At 48.9% G+C, this 17,202-nt stretch overlaps 1 protein-coding gene across 1 annotated transcript; it reads left to right on the top strand.

Annotated features, from left to right (window-relative positions):
- Window positions 1–10,196: 10,196 nt before the first annotated feature.
- On the top strand, window positions 10,197–11,488 carry LOC135375849 (zinc finger protein 782-like). The gene is made up of 3 exons (XM_064608491.1): window positions 10,197–10,437; window positions 10,600–11,082; window positions 11,133–11,488. The coding sequence occupies exons 1-3, from the start codon at window positions 10,197–10,199 to the stop codon at window positions 11,486–11,488; spliced, it is 1,080 nt and encodes a 359-aa protein (XP_064464561.1).
- Window positions 11,489–17,202: the final 5,714 nt, after the last annotated feature.

Raw genomic sequence — 17,202 nt, 5'->3', positions numbered from 1 at the left:
AAAAAGAAAAGGAAAAGATGGGGGGGGGGGGTGTATATGGGCGTTTTTCAGTCGGCTCGCCACAAGTTTCAACCTAACTAAAGCTGAATTATCCTGGAGCAATCCGCTAGGGGTAAAAGACGGGGACAAAAACCGAAGTTCGGAACACGCCAATGTTACCAACAACATGTGTTCTTTTCAGTGGTTTACCCAGAATTCCAAGCGTGGATGGGTGTTGGAAAAAGTGGGTGGGGGTACGTCATTATCATAGTTACGTTATCATAACATATCATCACTGACATGTATCTAAACCAGAAATCGTAAAGGCACCCCCTGTAGGGGATACACAGGTCAAAAAGTTAGGGGGTGTCACTGAACATATGAGGGGTGTTAGGGGGGTGCAGGAGGTCTTGATAAATTACTGGTTCTTGTGCTTTCCTAGGACATCTCCTCCGGCTATAGTAGAATAATTGTCAGTTGAAAACTACCGCAGCTCTCAAAATGGAGCTTTTAGTTTGATCAAACTTTCACAACATCCCATATTAGATCCCATATTAGTATTACCAAAGAGGAGGACGAAGACAACAGCGAAACGTAGAGGCGTCATTGTGTCCACGAAGAGATCGTTGAAACTTTCCTGGAGAAAGAGAATACAAGAACTTGTTTGTTTGAAGTCCTCAGAAATAGTTTTGGTAGAAACCTCACTTCCTCCGATACAGCCATGTGTAGTTTCAACGAAAGTGAAAAATGATGAAAGAAATATTAAACACGTTTGTCCTTCTATATATGTGTTCCAGCCTCAGAACATGAATTGTTTCGTGTGAAAAATGAGTTGCGAGTTTCGAATCTAAGGTTAGGGTTCTAAAACTTTGACGTTGGCGTTGAAAATACGCTTTTCGGCTGTTGTGCTTTTCTGATGATAAATGGATACTATTACAGGAGTCTTTTCTTCTAACGCCGTCGTTTTTCAGAGTCATCTTGAGTCGAGATATTTTGAGGGAGGAACAGACCGACGTCTTATCAAATCACAAACGTGGTATAGTTAGAACTGTGCCAAAGGAGCCGTGGTTATGAAGTGATTATAGTTTGTTTATCGTGTATTGAATTAAAATTACTATATACAAAGCTTTGGGATGGAATTATGGGTGTCATTAGCACATGCTAGTATTGACTCCCACAGCTCATCCTCAATAACATTAGTTCACAGCCGCATAGAAAGACACTGAAAAGCAGTGAAACAACATGAAAAGTATTACCCACATACTCTTGCACTACAATCTTATAGCAAGATAATTAAGAAGATCACAGAATGGTTGAGGTGTTCATCACATAGCGACGTAAACTGCGCACAAAATGCTTGCCGTATTATAAATGGGATGGCAACATATTCTACAATCTGATACCATAGCTTTCTAGCAACCGGCTTCCATAAACATTGTTTGTTCGAAAAGGTTTGAAAATAAGACGTTGTACGCTCCTCTTATTTCTAAGGCACAAATACACTAGATATATTCAATTGCATTGCACCACATAATAGTCAACGCAAAGCACTGCAAACAGACAACCATGCTAGTCAAGTACAGGAAGTAATAAAGAGCGGTTATCTCTCAAGGAAGTGCTTACCTGTATAGAGAGGATATTTCAGATGTGTGTAGACTACAGAAACTGCCTGGCTTTTATAGGACACTCCATACAGGTGTACGTGATTCTTTTGTCCTTCATAAATCTCTGTACGTGAACCGTTCCAGTAAGTTTTTAATGAGATTTCTGAAAAGTCCTCGACGAGAATTGACTTTCCAGTAAGTACCTTGTACATGGCATTTCCTTTGCAAGCACGCGTTCACAGCCACATGTGCACCTGGGATAACTAAAACAAAATTCGACGTCAACCGTAATTAAGATTATGGCCATGACCGAGATAGGGATTCAGATTATACAGAGCGTAGAAACTGTTGTGTGGTGAATGGATTCGCAGAATGCGCAATTAACACGTACACTGGGATGTATTTATTAGAACAAAAAAAAAGGAAGGATGACACACAGCCACGTGAACGCAACATGTTACATTAGACAGAAAAAAAAGCACGCGTGTTGCTTACTACCTATTTCAAGGAGAAGAAGAAGTAGAAAGAAACGAGGATGACAAAGTCTAACTACGAAGCGACGCCGTGCACAACTATGTGATAACCTCATAACTGCTTGTTTCCTGTTGTTGTACTTTGCATTCCCCATTCAAGTTAGGGAGAAGAAAGAAAGAAGGGTGTGAAAAGGGGGTAACTTCTATAGTTGACACCGACGTCAACATGGCGTCTAATAAAGGGTGCAAAAAGTGGTGGTAAATGAAATCATCATTTATCTAAATTACAACAGAAAGGCGTAGGCCCCCGTGACTGACGAATAAGAAGCGGGAAAACGTTCTACGCGTGGAAGTTCTGTTTTGAGAGTGAGGTAGCAGCAAGAACTTTACAACCTTTTAGTCACAACATATAGTGACAACCATTAACAGGGGTAACTGATCCACCCTTTTTTCTAAGAGTGTAGGGAGAAAAATTAACGTCTCCCTTGTGGTGCAACGACGACTAACATATCAACTTGGAACACGATGCTGGGATAATTTTAAATTGAGAGTTTATCGTTTGCAGGTTTGGGTCAAATGTGGGAGCATAATTGCGATGAGCGATCATGCAATGCTAGAGGAGAGGACAACGCGCTGTGGTGTTTGGCCTAAGAACAACTACTTTGGCGACACAATGCGTTTTGGTCAGATTCCTTCCCTGAAATCATGCAACTTTCTCAAGGGACTGCAACGCCCTGACAAAAGCTCACTGGACAAACGCTTACGCTCGTAACTTTCAAGGCGAACATAAGGTCGCCGTTTTACTTGCTTCTTGTTTTCCAGCTGCTTTATTTATTGCACTGGCCAATAATAAAAATATTTAAGACGGATCAATCCAAGCCTCTTACATATTTGACACGTTAGGGAGTGGGTCAGTTCATGTAGAATATGCACCCCTCGGGGTTGACTAACGTTAAGTCAGGAGAGCCTGCTATGCATTTCACATGTTGGGGAGTGTATCAGTTTATGTAGAATATGCACCCGTCGAGACCGACCAAGGTTATGTTAGGGGAGCCTTTTACGTATTTGATGCGTTGCGAACCGGTCAGTTGATGTAGAATATGCACCCCTCGGGAATGACCAAGGTTAAGTCAGGAGAGCCGTTATGTATTTCACATGTTGGGGAGCGTATCAGTTTATGTAGAATATGCACGCGTCGAGACTGACCAATGTTATGTTATGGGAGCCTTTTACGTATTTGATGCGTTGCGCACCGGTCAGTTCATGTAGAATATGCACTTCTCGGGATTGACCAAGGTTAAGTCAGGAGAGCCCTGAGGAGGAGAGCCTGAGGAGTTCAGCCAGAAGGGGAACCTACAGCACCACAAGCGGACGCACACAGGTGAGAGGCCATACAAGTGCGATGTCTGCCCAGCGGAGTTCAGCCAGAAACCTACAGCACCACAAGCGGACGCACACAGGCGAGAAGCCATACAAGTGCGACGTCTGCCCTGCGGAGTTCAGCCAGAAAGGGAACCTACAGCACCACAAGCGGACGCACACAGGCGAGAAGCCATACAAGTGCGACGTCTGCCCTGCGGAGTTCAGCCAGAAAGGGAACCTACAGCACCACAAGCGGACGCACACAGGCGAGAAGCCATACAAGTGCGACGTCTGCCCTGCGGAGTTCAGCCAGAAGGGGAACCTACAGCACCACAAGCGGACGCACACAGGTGAGAAGCCATACAAGTGCGATGTCTGCCCTGCGGAGTTCAGCCGAACGGGAACCTACAGCACCACAAGCGGACGCACACAGGTGAGAAGCCATACAAGTGCGATGTCTGCCCTGAGGAGTTCAGCCAGAAGGGGAACCTACAGCACCACAAGCGGACGCACACAGGTGAGAGGCCATACAAGTGCGATGTCTGCCCAGCGGAGTTCAGCCAGAAACCTACAGCACCACAAGCGGACGCACACAGGCGAGAAGCCATACAAGTGCGACGTCTGCCCTGCGGAGTTCAGCCAGAAAGGGAACCTACAGCACCACAAGCGGACGCACACAGGTGAGAAGCCATACAAGTGTGACGTCTGCCCTGCGGTGTTCAGCCAGAAGGGGAACCTACAGCACCACAAGCGGACGCACACAGGTGAGAAGCCATACAAGTGCGATGTCTGCCCTGCGGAGTTCAGACGGAGCCAGAGCCTACTGCATCACAAGCGGACACACCCGGGTGAGAAGCCGTACAAGTGCAAGGTATGTGCTGCAGCATTCAGCCTGAATGACTGCCTACAGCATCACAAGTGGACACACACACTGTTACGGTTCGAAGAACGAGCCTTTATTATGATGAGGATGGGAACGATGGGTCTGAAATCCTTCTCACAACTGCCCCCCCCCCCCTCTGGATGATCTTGTGGTGGGCGAGAAGTGTCGAGAGGTCGTGCGATGTATGGTTTGAGGCGTGAGACGTGCGCAGACTCAGTGGACCGACGGCGCCGGTCAACGGGATTGTCCAGTGGGTCGCATGAGGTACGCTACATCATTGAGCGCTCGGAGTACCTTGTAGGGGCCAACGTAGTAGTAGAGGAATTTTGACAAAAGGCCAGGCTTCCGCAGAGGAACCCAAAGCCAAACGAGGTCCGCAGGACGATAAACAACGTTAGCGTGGGACGCGTCGTAACGCTGTTTGGCTGACGCTTGCGTGTCGAATGTTCGGCAGCGGGCAATCTGTCGGCATTCTTCTGCACGGTCCTTCTATGTTGTTCCAGACTCAGAACATCAGTTCTCTCATGTTCAACAGCTGCCGCCTGCGTCGATCCCGTCGTATGAATGTGTGTATGAGTGAGCAAAAATGTAAGAGTGAAAGGAGGATGAGTGAGAGAGTGTGGCTGGTTTGTCCCCTTCAGGTGACGCACCCTGGAAGTCGCTGAGAAGGCGTGTTAGCTTAGCTCAATTGTTAGAGCTCTGGACCGGCAATACAGAAGATGTGGTCCTGCTGCTGGCTAACCTTTTCAGTGACTTTCGTCTTCCAGCGCTTGCAAGTACAGGGTTGGAGATATCATGCACGTAGGGGAACAAGGTATCAATACGTAGTATGGACTGGATCACGGCCGTAAAGTAGGAAGAAGGGGCTGAAGCGAGTTGTCGATTGTGTGGCAGTGCTGTACGCGTAAATGAGGTATGGAAGGAGGTCATCCCAGTTGTATTGTTGGCAAAGGTGTGGTTGAAACGTTCCACGAGTCAGTTTGTTTGTGGATGGTAAGGAGACGTAAAGTGGTGGGTGACACAGCAGCTGGAGAGGACCTCCTTGACAATCTCAGCCACAAACTGCCAGCCTCTGTCCCTCAACAGGACTCTGGGAGCGCCGTGCTGGAGAAGGATACATTGAATAAAAAACTGGGCAATATCAGCAGCTGTTGCGGAAGGCAGGGCGGAAGCAACGACGTATCTGGTGGAATGGTGAATTGCCGTTACAAGCCAGTGGTTTCCAGAAGTGGACAGGGGGAGGGGGCCGAAGAGGTCAACTCCGACTCGTTCAAAAGGATGGAGTGGGGGTGGCAGAGGATGTAGGCGACCAAAGGATGTGGTGGTAGACTTGTGTTGTTGGCACAGTTGGCATGACAACACATAGCGATGGATGTTCCTGTACATGCCCAGCCAAAAAAAACTTGCGACGGATCCTCTCGTAGGTCTTGAAAAAGCCGAGATGTCCCGCTGTAGGGTCGTCGTGAGAATGGAGCAAGATCGCGTTGCGCAACTGAGACGGAACGACCAAGAGAAGTCGAGAGCAGTCTGGGCTGTAATTGCATTTTTACGGCGTGCCTTCTTGCAACACGAAGTGTTTGGCTTTACGTATAAATTTCTTGTCTGTAGAAGGTGCCGTGCCGTCAAGATGACGAATGAACTTCTGGGCGGCTTCGCCGTGAAGCTGTTCTGAGGGGAAAGTGCTTGGGTCCAGCTCGGAAAGGCACATGACATCCTCATAAGAAAGTACCGGGGCGGAGTTCTCATCTTGCAGTGGAGATCGGGAAAGGCCATCAGCGTCTTGGCGCTTGCATCCAGACTTATAATGCACAGCAAAACCAAATTCCTGGAGTCTTAGTGCCCAGCGCCCAAGACGCCCAGACGGATCTTTCAAGGACGCAAGCCAGCAAAGAGCGTGGTGATCGGTTACGACTGAGAAATGACAACCGTATAGGTAAGGGCGAAATTTTCCAATGGCCCAGGTGACGATGAGACAATCCTTTTCGGTGGCTGAGTAGTTTTTTTCAGCTTTAGTCAATGTGCGACTGACGAAGGCAACTGCTTGCTCCATTGGCGCATCCGGGTGGCGCTGTGCTAAAACTGCACCTAGTCCTGCCCCACTGGCATCGGTATGCACTTCAACGGGAAGGGAAGGATCGAAGTGCCTCAGAATAGGGGCGGCGGTAAGCAAAGCTTTGAGCCGCTCAAAAGCAAGCTCGCAGTGGGAGTCCCAGTGGGAATTGGATTTGCAGGAGAGGAGAGCTGTGAGAGGGGCTGCGATATGGGCGAACCCCTTGATGAATCGACGGAAATACGATGCCAACCCAATGAAACTGCGCAGCTCCTTGACACAGGTTGGCTTCGGAAAATCGGAGACGGCTTTGATTTTATCAGGATCTGGAGAAACACCGTTTGCAGAGACAACATGACCCAGTATTTTAATCTTCTCGAAGCCGAAATGGCACTTTTTCCCGTTGAGTTGGAGACCCGCAGACTGGAATGCGGAGAATACAGATTCAAGGCGAAGTAGGTGGTCTTCAAATGTTTCCGAGAAAACGACAACGTCGTCCAAGTAACATAGACACGTTCGCCAGCGGAGCCCCCGAAGCACAGTGTCCATCATCCGCTCGAATGTAGCTGGAGCGTTACAGAGGCCGAACGGCATCACATTGAGCTCGAATAGCCCGTCCGGTGTAACAAAAGCGGTCTTCGGTTTATCCTGCTCAGCCATAGGGATCTGCCAGTAGAACGGAGGTCAAGAGAGGAGAAATACTTGGCGCCTTGCATGGAGTCTAGAGCGTCGTCAATCCGGGGCATGGGGTACACGTCCTTCCGGGTTATTTTGTTGAGACGTCGGTAATCAATGCAAAAACTTATAGAGCCATCCTTCTTAGGAACCAGGACGACTGGTGAGGACCAAGGGCTCGAGGAAGGACGGATTATTCCTTTGGACAGCATTTGGTCGACCTCTTTATCAATTTGTTGCCGTTCGGCGGGGGAAACACGATACGGTCTCTGTCGAAAAGGCCTTTCAGAGCCAGTGTCAACTGAGTGTTCCATGTCGCGTGCAACCCCAAGAGGTGATTTGTCGAGGTCAAATAAATGTGCATAATTTCGTAATAAGGACAGAAGCATGCCTCTACTCCGATCGTCAAGCGAGGGAGAAACAGTTTGACATAGGGCCGAGTCGTGCACTGGATGAGGGAGAGTGACCGCGGCTTCGGGGGAATTTCCGAGAGCATGCACGGCGCCGAGCTTCACGGGTTCCAAGGTGGCAACGACAAATCCGCACGGCAACAGGACAGGCTCCCATAAAGTGTTGCTGACAGGGAGAGACGTCTTTCCGCCGTCAATTCGTGAGAGGGAGAACGGAGCAACGAGACCCTTGCGTGCGAGCGGAGTATGGTGAGTAGACGATGCTTCAGAGGAGACGGCATCTATGAAGATGGTAGTACGGGGGGGGGGGGGGAAGTACGGTATCGTGCTCAACGTGCAGTTTAAGGACGCCGCAGTCGGCCTCACTGGCGTAGACCGGTTCCTGTAGGGCATAGCTGGGCGTCCTCACTCATGAGGACCCTCATGAAGACGCCTCACCCTCACCTCACGACGATGAGGTGAGGGTGAGTGAGGCTAAAACACGCTGAACGTTTCTCACGAGGACAGCCGTGAGGCATTGTCCCTGATGAGGCCCACCGTGAAGGCCCTCATGAGGCCAGTCGTCATGAGGCCATCAATACGTGAGGGTATAACGTACTCCTTGAGGAGCCTCACGGATGAGGGCGTGAGGCCTTTCGTGAGGGACCTCGGGGATGAGGGATCTCACGGATGAGGTGATGGGATCGGGCTCCTCTTTGCTGATGCCAAACACTAACGTTAAACCTCACTGTGACAGTAACAACTGTTACCAAATTTATCCAAGCACAGCACGAAACCCTATAAACAGTTTAATGCCGCGTAGTATCATTAGTACCAACTACCGACACAGTAGTTCAACGCCGACGTGTCATGTGAACATGACGGAAAGTTCTTTTGAGGCTTATGTGCCTCCTAGTCACTTGAAGACACGTGAGGCCATGAGGGTATTCACGAAGCGAGGGCTCGTGAGGATGAGGGGTCGTGAGTCCATGAGGGCCCTCATAAGGTGAGGGCACGTGAGAATGAGGACTCGTGAGGCCGTGTGGGCTCTCATTAGGCGAACGTACGTGAGGCGCCGTGAGGACATGTGAGGATGAGGACCCTCAGGTGGTGAAGATACATGAGGTCATAAGGGTTGTGAATAGCCTTCATGAGGTGAAGGCATTTGAGGATGAGGATGGTGAGGCCTCTCACGATCCCGATGCCCTGAGGTGAGGTTTGTGAGGGCACAATTTAAAATGGAATGTGAGGGTGAGGGCGACTGAGGTTTAGTTACTGGTGATGAAAATTTGGTGATGGTGAGTGAGACCAATGAAGTCTATGCTTCGTGAGGTGAGGATGAGTGAGGCCGCAGGAAAATGCCCACCTATGCTGTAGGGAGAGTGATCTCACCGCGAGAGTGATCGATAATGGCGTGATGCTCTTGAAGGTAATCGCAGCCCAGTATAATGTCATGCGAGGTAACAGGGAGGACTCGGAATTCCACAGGGAAGCATACATCAGGTACCGCTATACGGGCGGTGCAGGAATCAGTCGTGTGAGAAATGTGGTTAAACGCCGACTTGAGAAAGGATCCATCTTTGAACGTTACTTTGCGCAGCTTCTTGCACATCTTAGCAGACAAAATACAAACACAGGAGCCGGTGTCAATAAGTGCTGATGAAGAATGGCCATCAATGGAAACGTCGATGCAGTTTCGAGGGTGTGGTGGGGGGACATTTGAAAACGGTGCAGTCGATGCAGGACGACCCCCAGGAACTGCAACTACATGTTTCCCCGCTGGGGAGGAGGGGATGTAAGGCGTATGGGGCTACGTGACAGTGACCTGCGGCGACCGGCTGGAGACCGGGAGCGACGCGAACCGGCGTGATCGTCATTCCGGAGTCTGTCACCAGATGTTGCGGTGGGAGGCGCAGAGTAATAATAGCGATCACCGGCATAACGAAATGGGCGGTCTGAGGGACAAGCATCAGTGTAGGGCGCCGAGGGCGTAAATTGTGGACGGCAACCCCAGAAAGCCTCCCGTTGACGTTTCCTACAGAACCTTATTGTATGACCGGTAATGATGCAGTAGTAGCATGTTGGGCAACGACGGGGCCGGTCCAGGGACATACTGAGAGGAAGTTGAGAACCTGGAGGCATCGACGGGGAGTACATCATGGACTGCTCTCGGGCTTCTGAGACTGCAGCTGTCGCCGGACTCGGGTGGATATTTGACCGAACAACGTCAGCGTACGAGGGCTGAAGCTGGGCTGTGGTGCGCTGTCCAATTACGCTCGCGAGTTCTTCCCGTACTACCGACTGTACAAGCGCAGTTGTCTCAGTAGGTTGACTCAGTAGTTGACCCGTAGGTGATGAAAGCCTGGAAAGTTCTTCCCTCATTATCTCTCGGATCAAGAGACGCAGATTATCGAGGGACACGATTTCAGAGGCGCCGTACTGGAGATGGGCTTCCTTCGTGCGCCGGTTTCTTCCGTCCTGTAGTTTCTTACAGAATGCAAGAATTTCGGCAACAGTAGTGACGTCCTTTGCCATGATAAGTTGGAAGGCATCCTCCCGTATTCCCTTGGGTATGAAGCGAATTTTTTCGCCGTCAGGCATCTCTGGATTGTAATGCTTGCACAAAGATACAATGTCTTCGACGTATGACATGTACGACTCATCGGGATGTTGGGCACGCGAGGGCAGCTTCTGCTCAGCATCTGACTTCCGGAAGGCGGGCCAGCCAAATAAATCCCGTAGCCGAGACGAAAATCGTTCCCAGGCTTGGAGTTCTGCCTCATGGTTCAGGAACCAAGTCTTGGCGACCCCGGACAGATAGAAGGCAACGTTATTCAGCTTGCTGTTGTCATCCCGCCTGTTGTGACGGCAGACGCGGTCGAATTCGTCGAGCCAATCATCAATATCCTGGCCGTCGATGCCGTTGAATGTGGGCGGGTCACGTTGCCGGAGTACTGGTGCGGGATAGTCGACGCAGTCGCTTGTCCTCCCGAGGCAGAACCGTTGCCGGCTGCGGATGGGGGTGCATAGCAATAAGTACAATGCGACGGCTTCGGAGTTCCAGATTTACTGGCTTAGAAGGAAGGAAATCGAGCGCACCTCCACCAAATTGTTGCGGTTCAAAAAACGAGCCTTTATTATGATGAGGATGGGAACGATGGGTCTGAAATCCTTCTCACAACAGGCGTGAAGCCATACAAGTGCGATGTCTGCCTTGCAGAGTTCAGCAAGAAGTGGAACCTACAGCACCACAAGCAGACGAACACAGGTGAGAAGCCATACAAGTGCGATGTCTGCCTTGCGGAGTTCAGCAAGAAGGGGAACCTTCAGCACCACAAGCGGACGCACACAGGTGAGAAGCCATACAAATGTGATGTCTGCCTTGCAGAGTTCAGCAAGAAGTGGAACCTACAGCACCACAAGCGGACGCACACAGGTGAGAAGCCATACAAATGTGATGTCTGCCTTGCAGAGTTCAGCAAGAAGTGGAACCTACAGCACCACAAGCGGACGCACACAGGTGAGAAGCCATACAAGTGCGATTTCTGCCCTGCAGAGTTCAGACGGAGCCAGGCCCTACTGCATCACAAGCGGACACACACGGGTGAGAAGCAGTACAAGTGCAAGGTCTGTGCTGCAGCCGGCATTGCCACCTACAGAATCACAAGTGAACACACGCAGGAGAGAAGCCATACAAGTGTCATGTCTGCCCTGCAGAGTTCAGGCAGAGCCAGGCCTTACAGCAGCACAAGCGAACACACACGGGCGAGAAGCCATACAGGTGTGATCTCTGTCCTGCAGAATTCACCCAGAGTGCAGGTGTACAGCGTCATAAGAGGATGCACACAGGTGAGAAGCCATACAAGTGTGATGTCTGCCCCGCAGAGTTCAGCCGACACGGGTACCTACGGGTTCATAAGCGGACACACACGGGCGAGAAGCCATACAAATGTGATGTCTGCCTTGCGGAGTTCAGCCAGAAGGGAAACCTACAGCACCACAAGAGGATGCACACAGGCGAGAAGCTGTACAAATGTGATGCCTGCTCCGCAGAGTTCAGAGAGACCAGGTAACTTAAGCATCACAAACACACACACATGGGGCAAGCAGCCATAGAAGGGCGACCCCTGTCCCGCAGAGATCAGCCACGGCGTCGAGTGACAAGTTATATAGGAGCATTCTCTGTTGCGCAAACTTGATGGAAATCACAAACCTGCCCCTTTGCGAGTGGGCCCAACCGCACCCCTTGGATCTGCCACTGCCTTTGTGTCGTCAAGCGTATTCGTAATGCAACATTTCTTGAAAGGGTTGTCACCATGATTCCCGTTTTCTTCGGTGTTGTTGGGGGATAATACTGGAACTATTGCGGTAAGTCACAATAAGTGCACTAGCCCACTTCCATCTGCCACTAGGCAGTCGCACCGAAGAGAGAAAATACACTGCTCGCGCGTTCCATAAACTTTTGTCCAGCACTGTATACACACAACACGATAGGTGCTGTTGTGTCTGTTTGGAATGTGTGGGACTCTTGCTGAAGATATTCTGAAATGTCAATTTTTGCGGAAGGTCTGCATGGGTTGCAACACAACCAAATTGGTGCCATACACTGCAGCCACCCAACTAGCCTGATATGCTCCAAATGATGGTCACACCTATGAGCTTTATTTATTGATATATATTTATTTTTTTTGCTCGCTGAGTATTTGTTTGTACATTCTATTTGGGGCAGATATGTATGCTAGTGATGCCAGCTAAACCAACTTGACGTAGATACAGAAGTCTTACTTATTGCCTTCTCTCCCTGCTATGTGGACGTATAAAGTGAGAATTAGTCTGCAATTCTCCATTCTGCGAATTCAAGAACTCACTTGGAACCTATTGACCTGGGCCCGCTTGCACGAAACTTCCGCTAGGATCCTAATCGTGAGGAATTTCCTTTAGCACTTGCTTGTGCTAAAGGAAATTCTTGTGTGTCTTGCTACTGACGTAAACTTTCCTATCAGCGAAAAGCACTGTGCCGAAAGCGCTGTACCGAAGAAAATGCCTCAAGGGTAGGATCCTAGCAGAACTTTCGTGCAAGCGGGCCCTGAGACTGTAGACAAAAAACATGCTTTCCAGAAAACCAGTCCTGAGAAAGACAGATATTAGACAGCTCTTCGCTTTGCTAAAAGTTTTCCCCATCTAGTACACGGGGACCTTCAATCACAACTCGCAGACGATGGTGGTTCGTTTCCATGGTTACGACCGCTGAAAGCACGTTCGTGATTGGCTGCCGCCGTTGAAAACACGTTCCTGATCGGCTGACTCTTGGTTGTTACGTCACATGGGCCGCCACTTGAAGCCACAGGAATGGCTGGATGCTCCCATTAGTTCATGAGTGTGACGTCACTTTGCATCACTCCCGCAGTTGGACCACGACTTACTAGATTATAATGACCCTGTCGTAGGCACCCCATCCTAGCGCCGCATTTTTGGAAGGTAGCGGTGGCGCTACTCATCGTCCCAGTTATTGCTTCTTCACCTTTTCACCTTCTACAATACTTTATACATCAGCTTACCTTAGTATTTCTGTACAAGCGCTGTACAAGTTTCATGCTGAGGTTCATCATTCTACACGTTTTCGTAGGACTTATTGCTGTCGTCTGCTACGGGAGTCGTACATACGCTACTGCGCGTTCAGAATTCAAATTTCCATCGCCCAATCGTGATGCGGATGGCTGGATGGATAACGGCCCTCCCTTTGCATCGGGCGGTAGCGTACGACACCTAGCCCGTTAATATAAAAATAAAGTTACAAATTCGTTGAGTCATAAAGTATTTGGCATTTTTTGTATTTAGTATTTAATAAAATCTTATTAGTTATTTCTCTTCCTATGCCACCAGTCATTCAATCGAGATTTGGTCGCCGCCATCGCGTCTTGGTCCACCCCTCCCCGTTATTTTCAAAACCGAAGGTCTCGCGTGTCCCACAGCTCAACGCCCTCCTTTGGTGACGGGTTGAGTCCCCTACATCTCAAGATGACATGTTCCGCTGTTTCATCTTCCCCCTCTGTGCACCAGCTACATCTTGTGTCGATATCCCGTTGGAATTTCGCCGTAATGAGTTTTGGTCCGTAACAGACCCGTTCTTGCCTCAAACAATAAAGTGCTCCCGTACGAATTATTACAAACAGTTCCTCGATCTCGGTCTTTCCTTCCCTGTACATCTGTAGTGCTGGTTTCCCCTTCATACGTTCCTGCCATTTTCTTGTCTCAGCTTCCATGACCCTGGTTCTCGTACTCTTCTTATCCTCCTCTTTGGTGCATGTAAGATATCTGGCTGTAAGCATTCTCATTCTCCTCCCCAACCGAGTGCCAATATTTTGAAGGTATATGTAAGACAGTGTCTTCCTTGACCAGCTGTTTTCCCACAACCAAAGCAAAGCCAATCGAAACCCCAGGGAAAGTGACCAGGAAGCAGCACACGGGAAACCACCTAGCGGCAGCCAAGTTCTTTGCGTCTGTGGTCTTTTTTTTTTCTTTAATTTTATTTTCTTCTTTTCGTTTTTTTTTTCCGCCTGCGGCACCTCAAGGTGCCTGCCCTGTGTCGAAAGAGATTAGGCGAACCTGAACCGGGGTTGCTGATTATGACATGGTCGTTATAATCTAGCAGGTCGTGAGTTGGACTTGGACCGTCGCTCGAGAAACCTGAGAATGTGCCCGTTCGCAATGCAGTGTTCGTGACACGGCCTTTGGAGGCGGCTGTTGACGGCTATTCATATATTCTATTTTCAGTGAAATGAATACAAATGAACATTCATCACGCCGTTGCAAACTTATGCTATGCTGTAAATGGGGATTGACACACTTTGTGTTCTGTTCACTTGGTCCTACATCCTTTTCTTCAGTCTCCCGGATTTCTGTCACCGTATTCTTTGTACGTGCCCTCGTGTGCCTTCAGGCTATAGCAGTTTTCCCAAGGTCCGGACAGCGCAAACGAATGTCCATGGAGGCAGACGGTAGTGACCCGTGCCATAGCCTTCTATATATGGAAGTACATTGGAGGCAGTGGCGTGGCCACGGGGGGGCTAGGGGGAGCTCGAGCCCCCCCTACCTGCCACGGACCGACCAACGCAAATCGTGCGACTCCGAGGAGAAAATAATATATGTTGGGACCAGTGTGACGATAGCGAAAGTTCTTGCAGGCCATGGCGTCTATCTAAGCAGCACTCTTGAATGGTTTTTAAAGTAGAGCTTTTCAAAATACTTCAAATCCCGTGACACCGCCTCATTTGTCATGACAGCCTACATGTAATCGTATTGTGAACGCCCAAATCTTTTTTTTATGCGCATTTTGCGGTGTGCACAAGTATGTGTGTGTTGTCGCACCCAGGATCAGCGGGTGGGGTGGGGGGGGGCGAGTTTTCGTATCGAGTCCCCCCTACCTTGGAGGTCTCGCTACGCCACTGATTGGAGGCTATATGCCCGTGCGCTCTACGAAATGCCGCGCAAATTCAAACACTGTCCAAGTTTCTCGTAAAAGTGACATAAAATCCCTTTTGTACAAAACTTCCACTGATGTTAACATTGCCTTGAGCTTAGCTTGCCTGCTTCCTACTATGTTCATCGAGACTTCCACTACTCGCGCTCTCATATGGTGAAACGTAAACTGCAGTCTGGATTCGCCTTGGATTATGGACGATTTGGCTGCCATTTACCGTACTGCAATACGCTTATGGTGCAAAAAACAAAACAAAAAAACGCCATAATATATCTTTGATATAATAATAATAACCTTTATTCACAACTCTCGGGGATGGGAGTTGGGACAAAAAAAAACAACCTAAACGACTCAACAAGGGCCCCAACACCCGGCAGCATTATAAATACACCAATAATAAACATATTTAGAAACCTATGTAAAAATCACAGGGTGCAACTCAAAAAGAACAGACCGAAAGGAACAAAAAAAAAAGACATTCCGCAATTACACGAGCAATATACCCCAGTATAGTGTCCAAACGAGTTCATTATTAATCAAAATAGATAGTAATCAAACAATTCTCCTTTCGATAATAAACATAGCTCGTACTTGCTATTGAGCAACTTGACTGCATTATATTGTAATGTTTGGTGGCCATATGATGTTCTAAATTGTGGTACCACGTAACATATTGGGTGACAATAATTGCACGTGTGGCTTTTAGAATGTAGATCGATCACAGTTAGAAAATATGTGGTTGTTTTTTACGGTTCTCGTTTAACATAGCGAGAGTCTGTAGTTGTACAAGCTGTGGATTTTAATTATTTTGTGCTTTTCAAATAGGCCCCTAGTTGAGTATAACGTATATTTTCAAAAGCGCGCAGGAATTTCTTCTGAAGCGTTAAAAGATTCGATAGAGATATAATTGTTACATATCTTATGAGAATGTATGGCACCCCACTGCGTAGTATATCACATTCCTGAAAGAGCACATTTATAGATTTATAGCAATAATATGTGCATGTTTGAGAACATCCTGTGAATATCCAAATATCCCGAAGTTGCGTCTCTGGGACGTTCGTGGAATGTGGAAAAAGTGGGACAAACCATAGTCGCCAGGACATACATGCGACGTCTACGGGCTCTCTGCAATGATCCATGGGATAGATATCCAAACATCCAATTTGGGATATTAGGTGGACATCTCCTGGATGTCTATGGTTTGCCGGGGTCTTCCACTACCAATTGCCTGGGATCGCACTGTGGGACACCATGACCACCACTGAAGTTCTACCTTATTCAGGCGAATTGATTGACTGCATCTCTCATTCGAATGGTATCTGCGACTGCTCTCTCTCTCTTTCTCTGTTATCCAGTTGGAGAGGAACCGCAGCTACCGATGTGAAAGATGTTTGGTAGGCCAAGGTTCCCAATAAAGTTTACGATTAGCCTTGGCACGGGAGCTCGTGGCGATCCTTGATCAGGTTGCGCATTAACTGTGCGTTATGGAATAACGCACAGCTCCAGGGGCCCTGAGATGGTGTTCGATTACATAGACCCGAGACTAGGGCCTCCCAAACCTTGGAGCGGCCTGTCCATCTGAATATCTTGTACTTCTGTACTCTCGTACAAATCCCATCCGACCGGGCCTGGAGCGTCAGAAGAACTTTTGCTCCTCACTCCAGGTTCGCCTTGACCTCCGATGTGAGCGTAACCATGCTCTCGTAAGAACCCTGATTCAAAGCTTGGTTTACGAGAGGTTTTAGAGACATTGGGTGACTACGTGAAAGAGCTTTGATAGCGCGCATGCAGCAAAAACGGTTTTCGTAGTTCCCTTTCCAGTGATCCCGATGCTGAACTGACTGTACCCCACTGACGTACCCCGTCGGCAACAAAAGTATCATGCAGCATATCGAGCTAGGGTCACTATAAATAGGGGTACAAAGTATCGCATTCCTTTTCCTCGCCGGGCCGGAGCCGCCGTTCGGTGTCCGCGATTGGGCCGATCGTGTCACGTGGTTTCTCCTTCCAAGAACTGGGTACTTCCTGGGTTGCGAGCTGGATCGACTGCGCATTCTTCTTCACCTAAGAAGGGGGAGATTGGCGTCCCATTGCTAGGCGACGCAGCCGCGCCTGATACAAAATGGCGGACTCGCTGGTCGGCGTGGCTGAGTGTCGCTACTCTGCTCCCTGTTTAGTGACTCTACATCGAGCTGCTGCATCGTGCCGCTTAGGGTCGTCATCTTAGATCGGGAGCCCATCGAGTGTCTTCCAATGTCCACTCCTGGCATGTCATTAAAGTGCCACTACCAACTATACGAACCT

The sequence above is a fragment of the Ornithodoros turicata genome, unplaced genomic scaffold (genome assembly GCF_037126465.1).
Source record: "Ornithodoros turicata isolate Travis unplaced genomic scaffold, ASM3712646v1 ctg00000947.1, whole genome shotgun sequence".
NCBI classification, from domain to species: domain Eukaryota; kingdom Metazoa; phylum Arthropoda; class Arachnida; order Ixodida; family Argasidae; genus Ornithodoros; species Ornithodoros turicata.
This window is presented reverse-complemented; position numbering and strand designations above follow the sequence as displayed.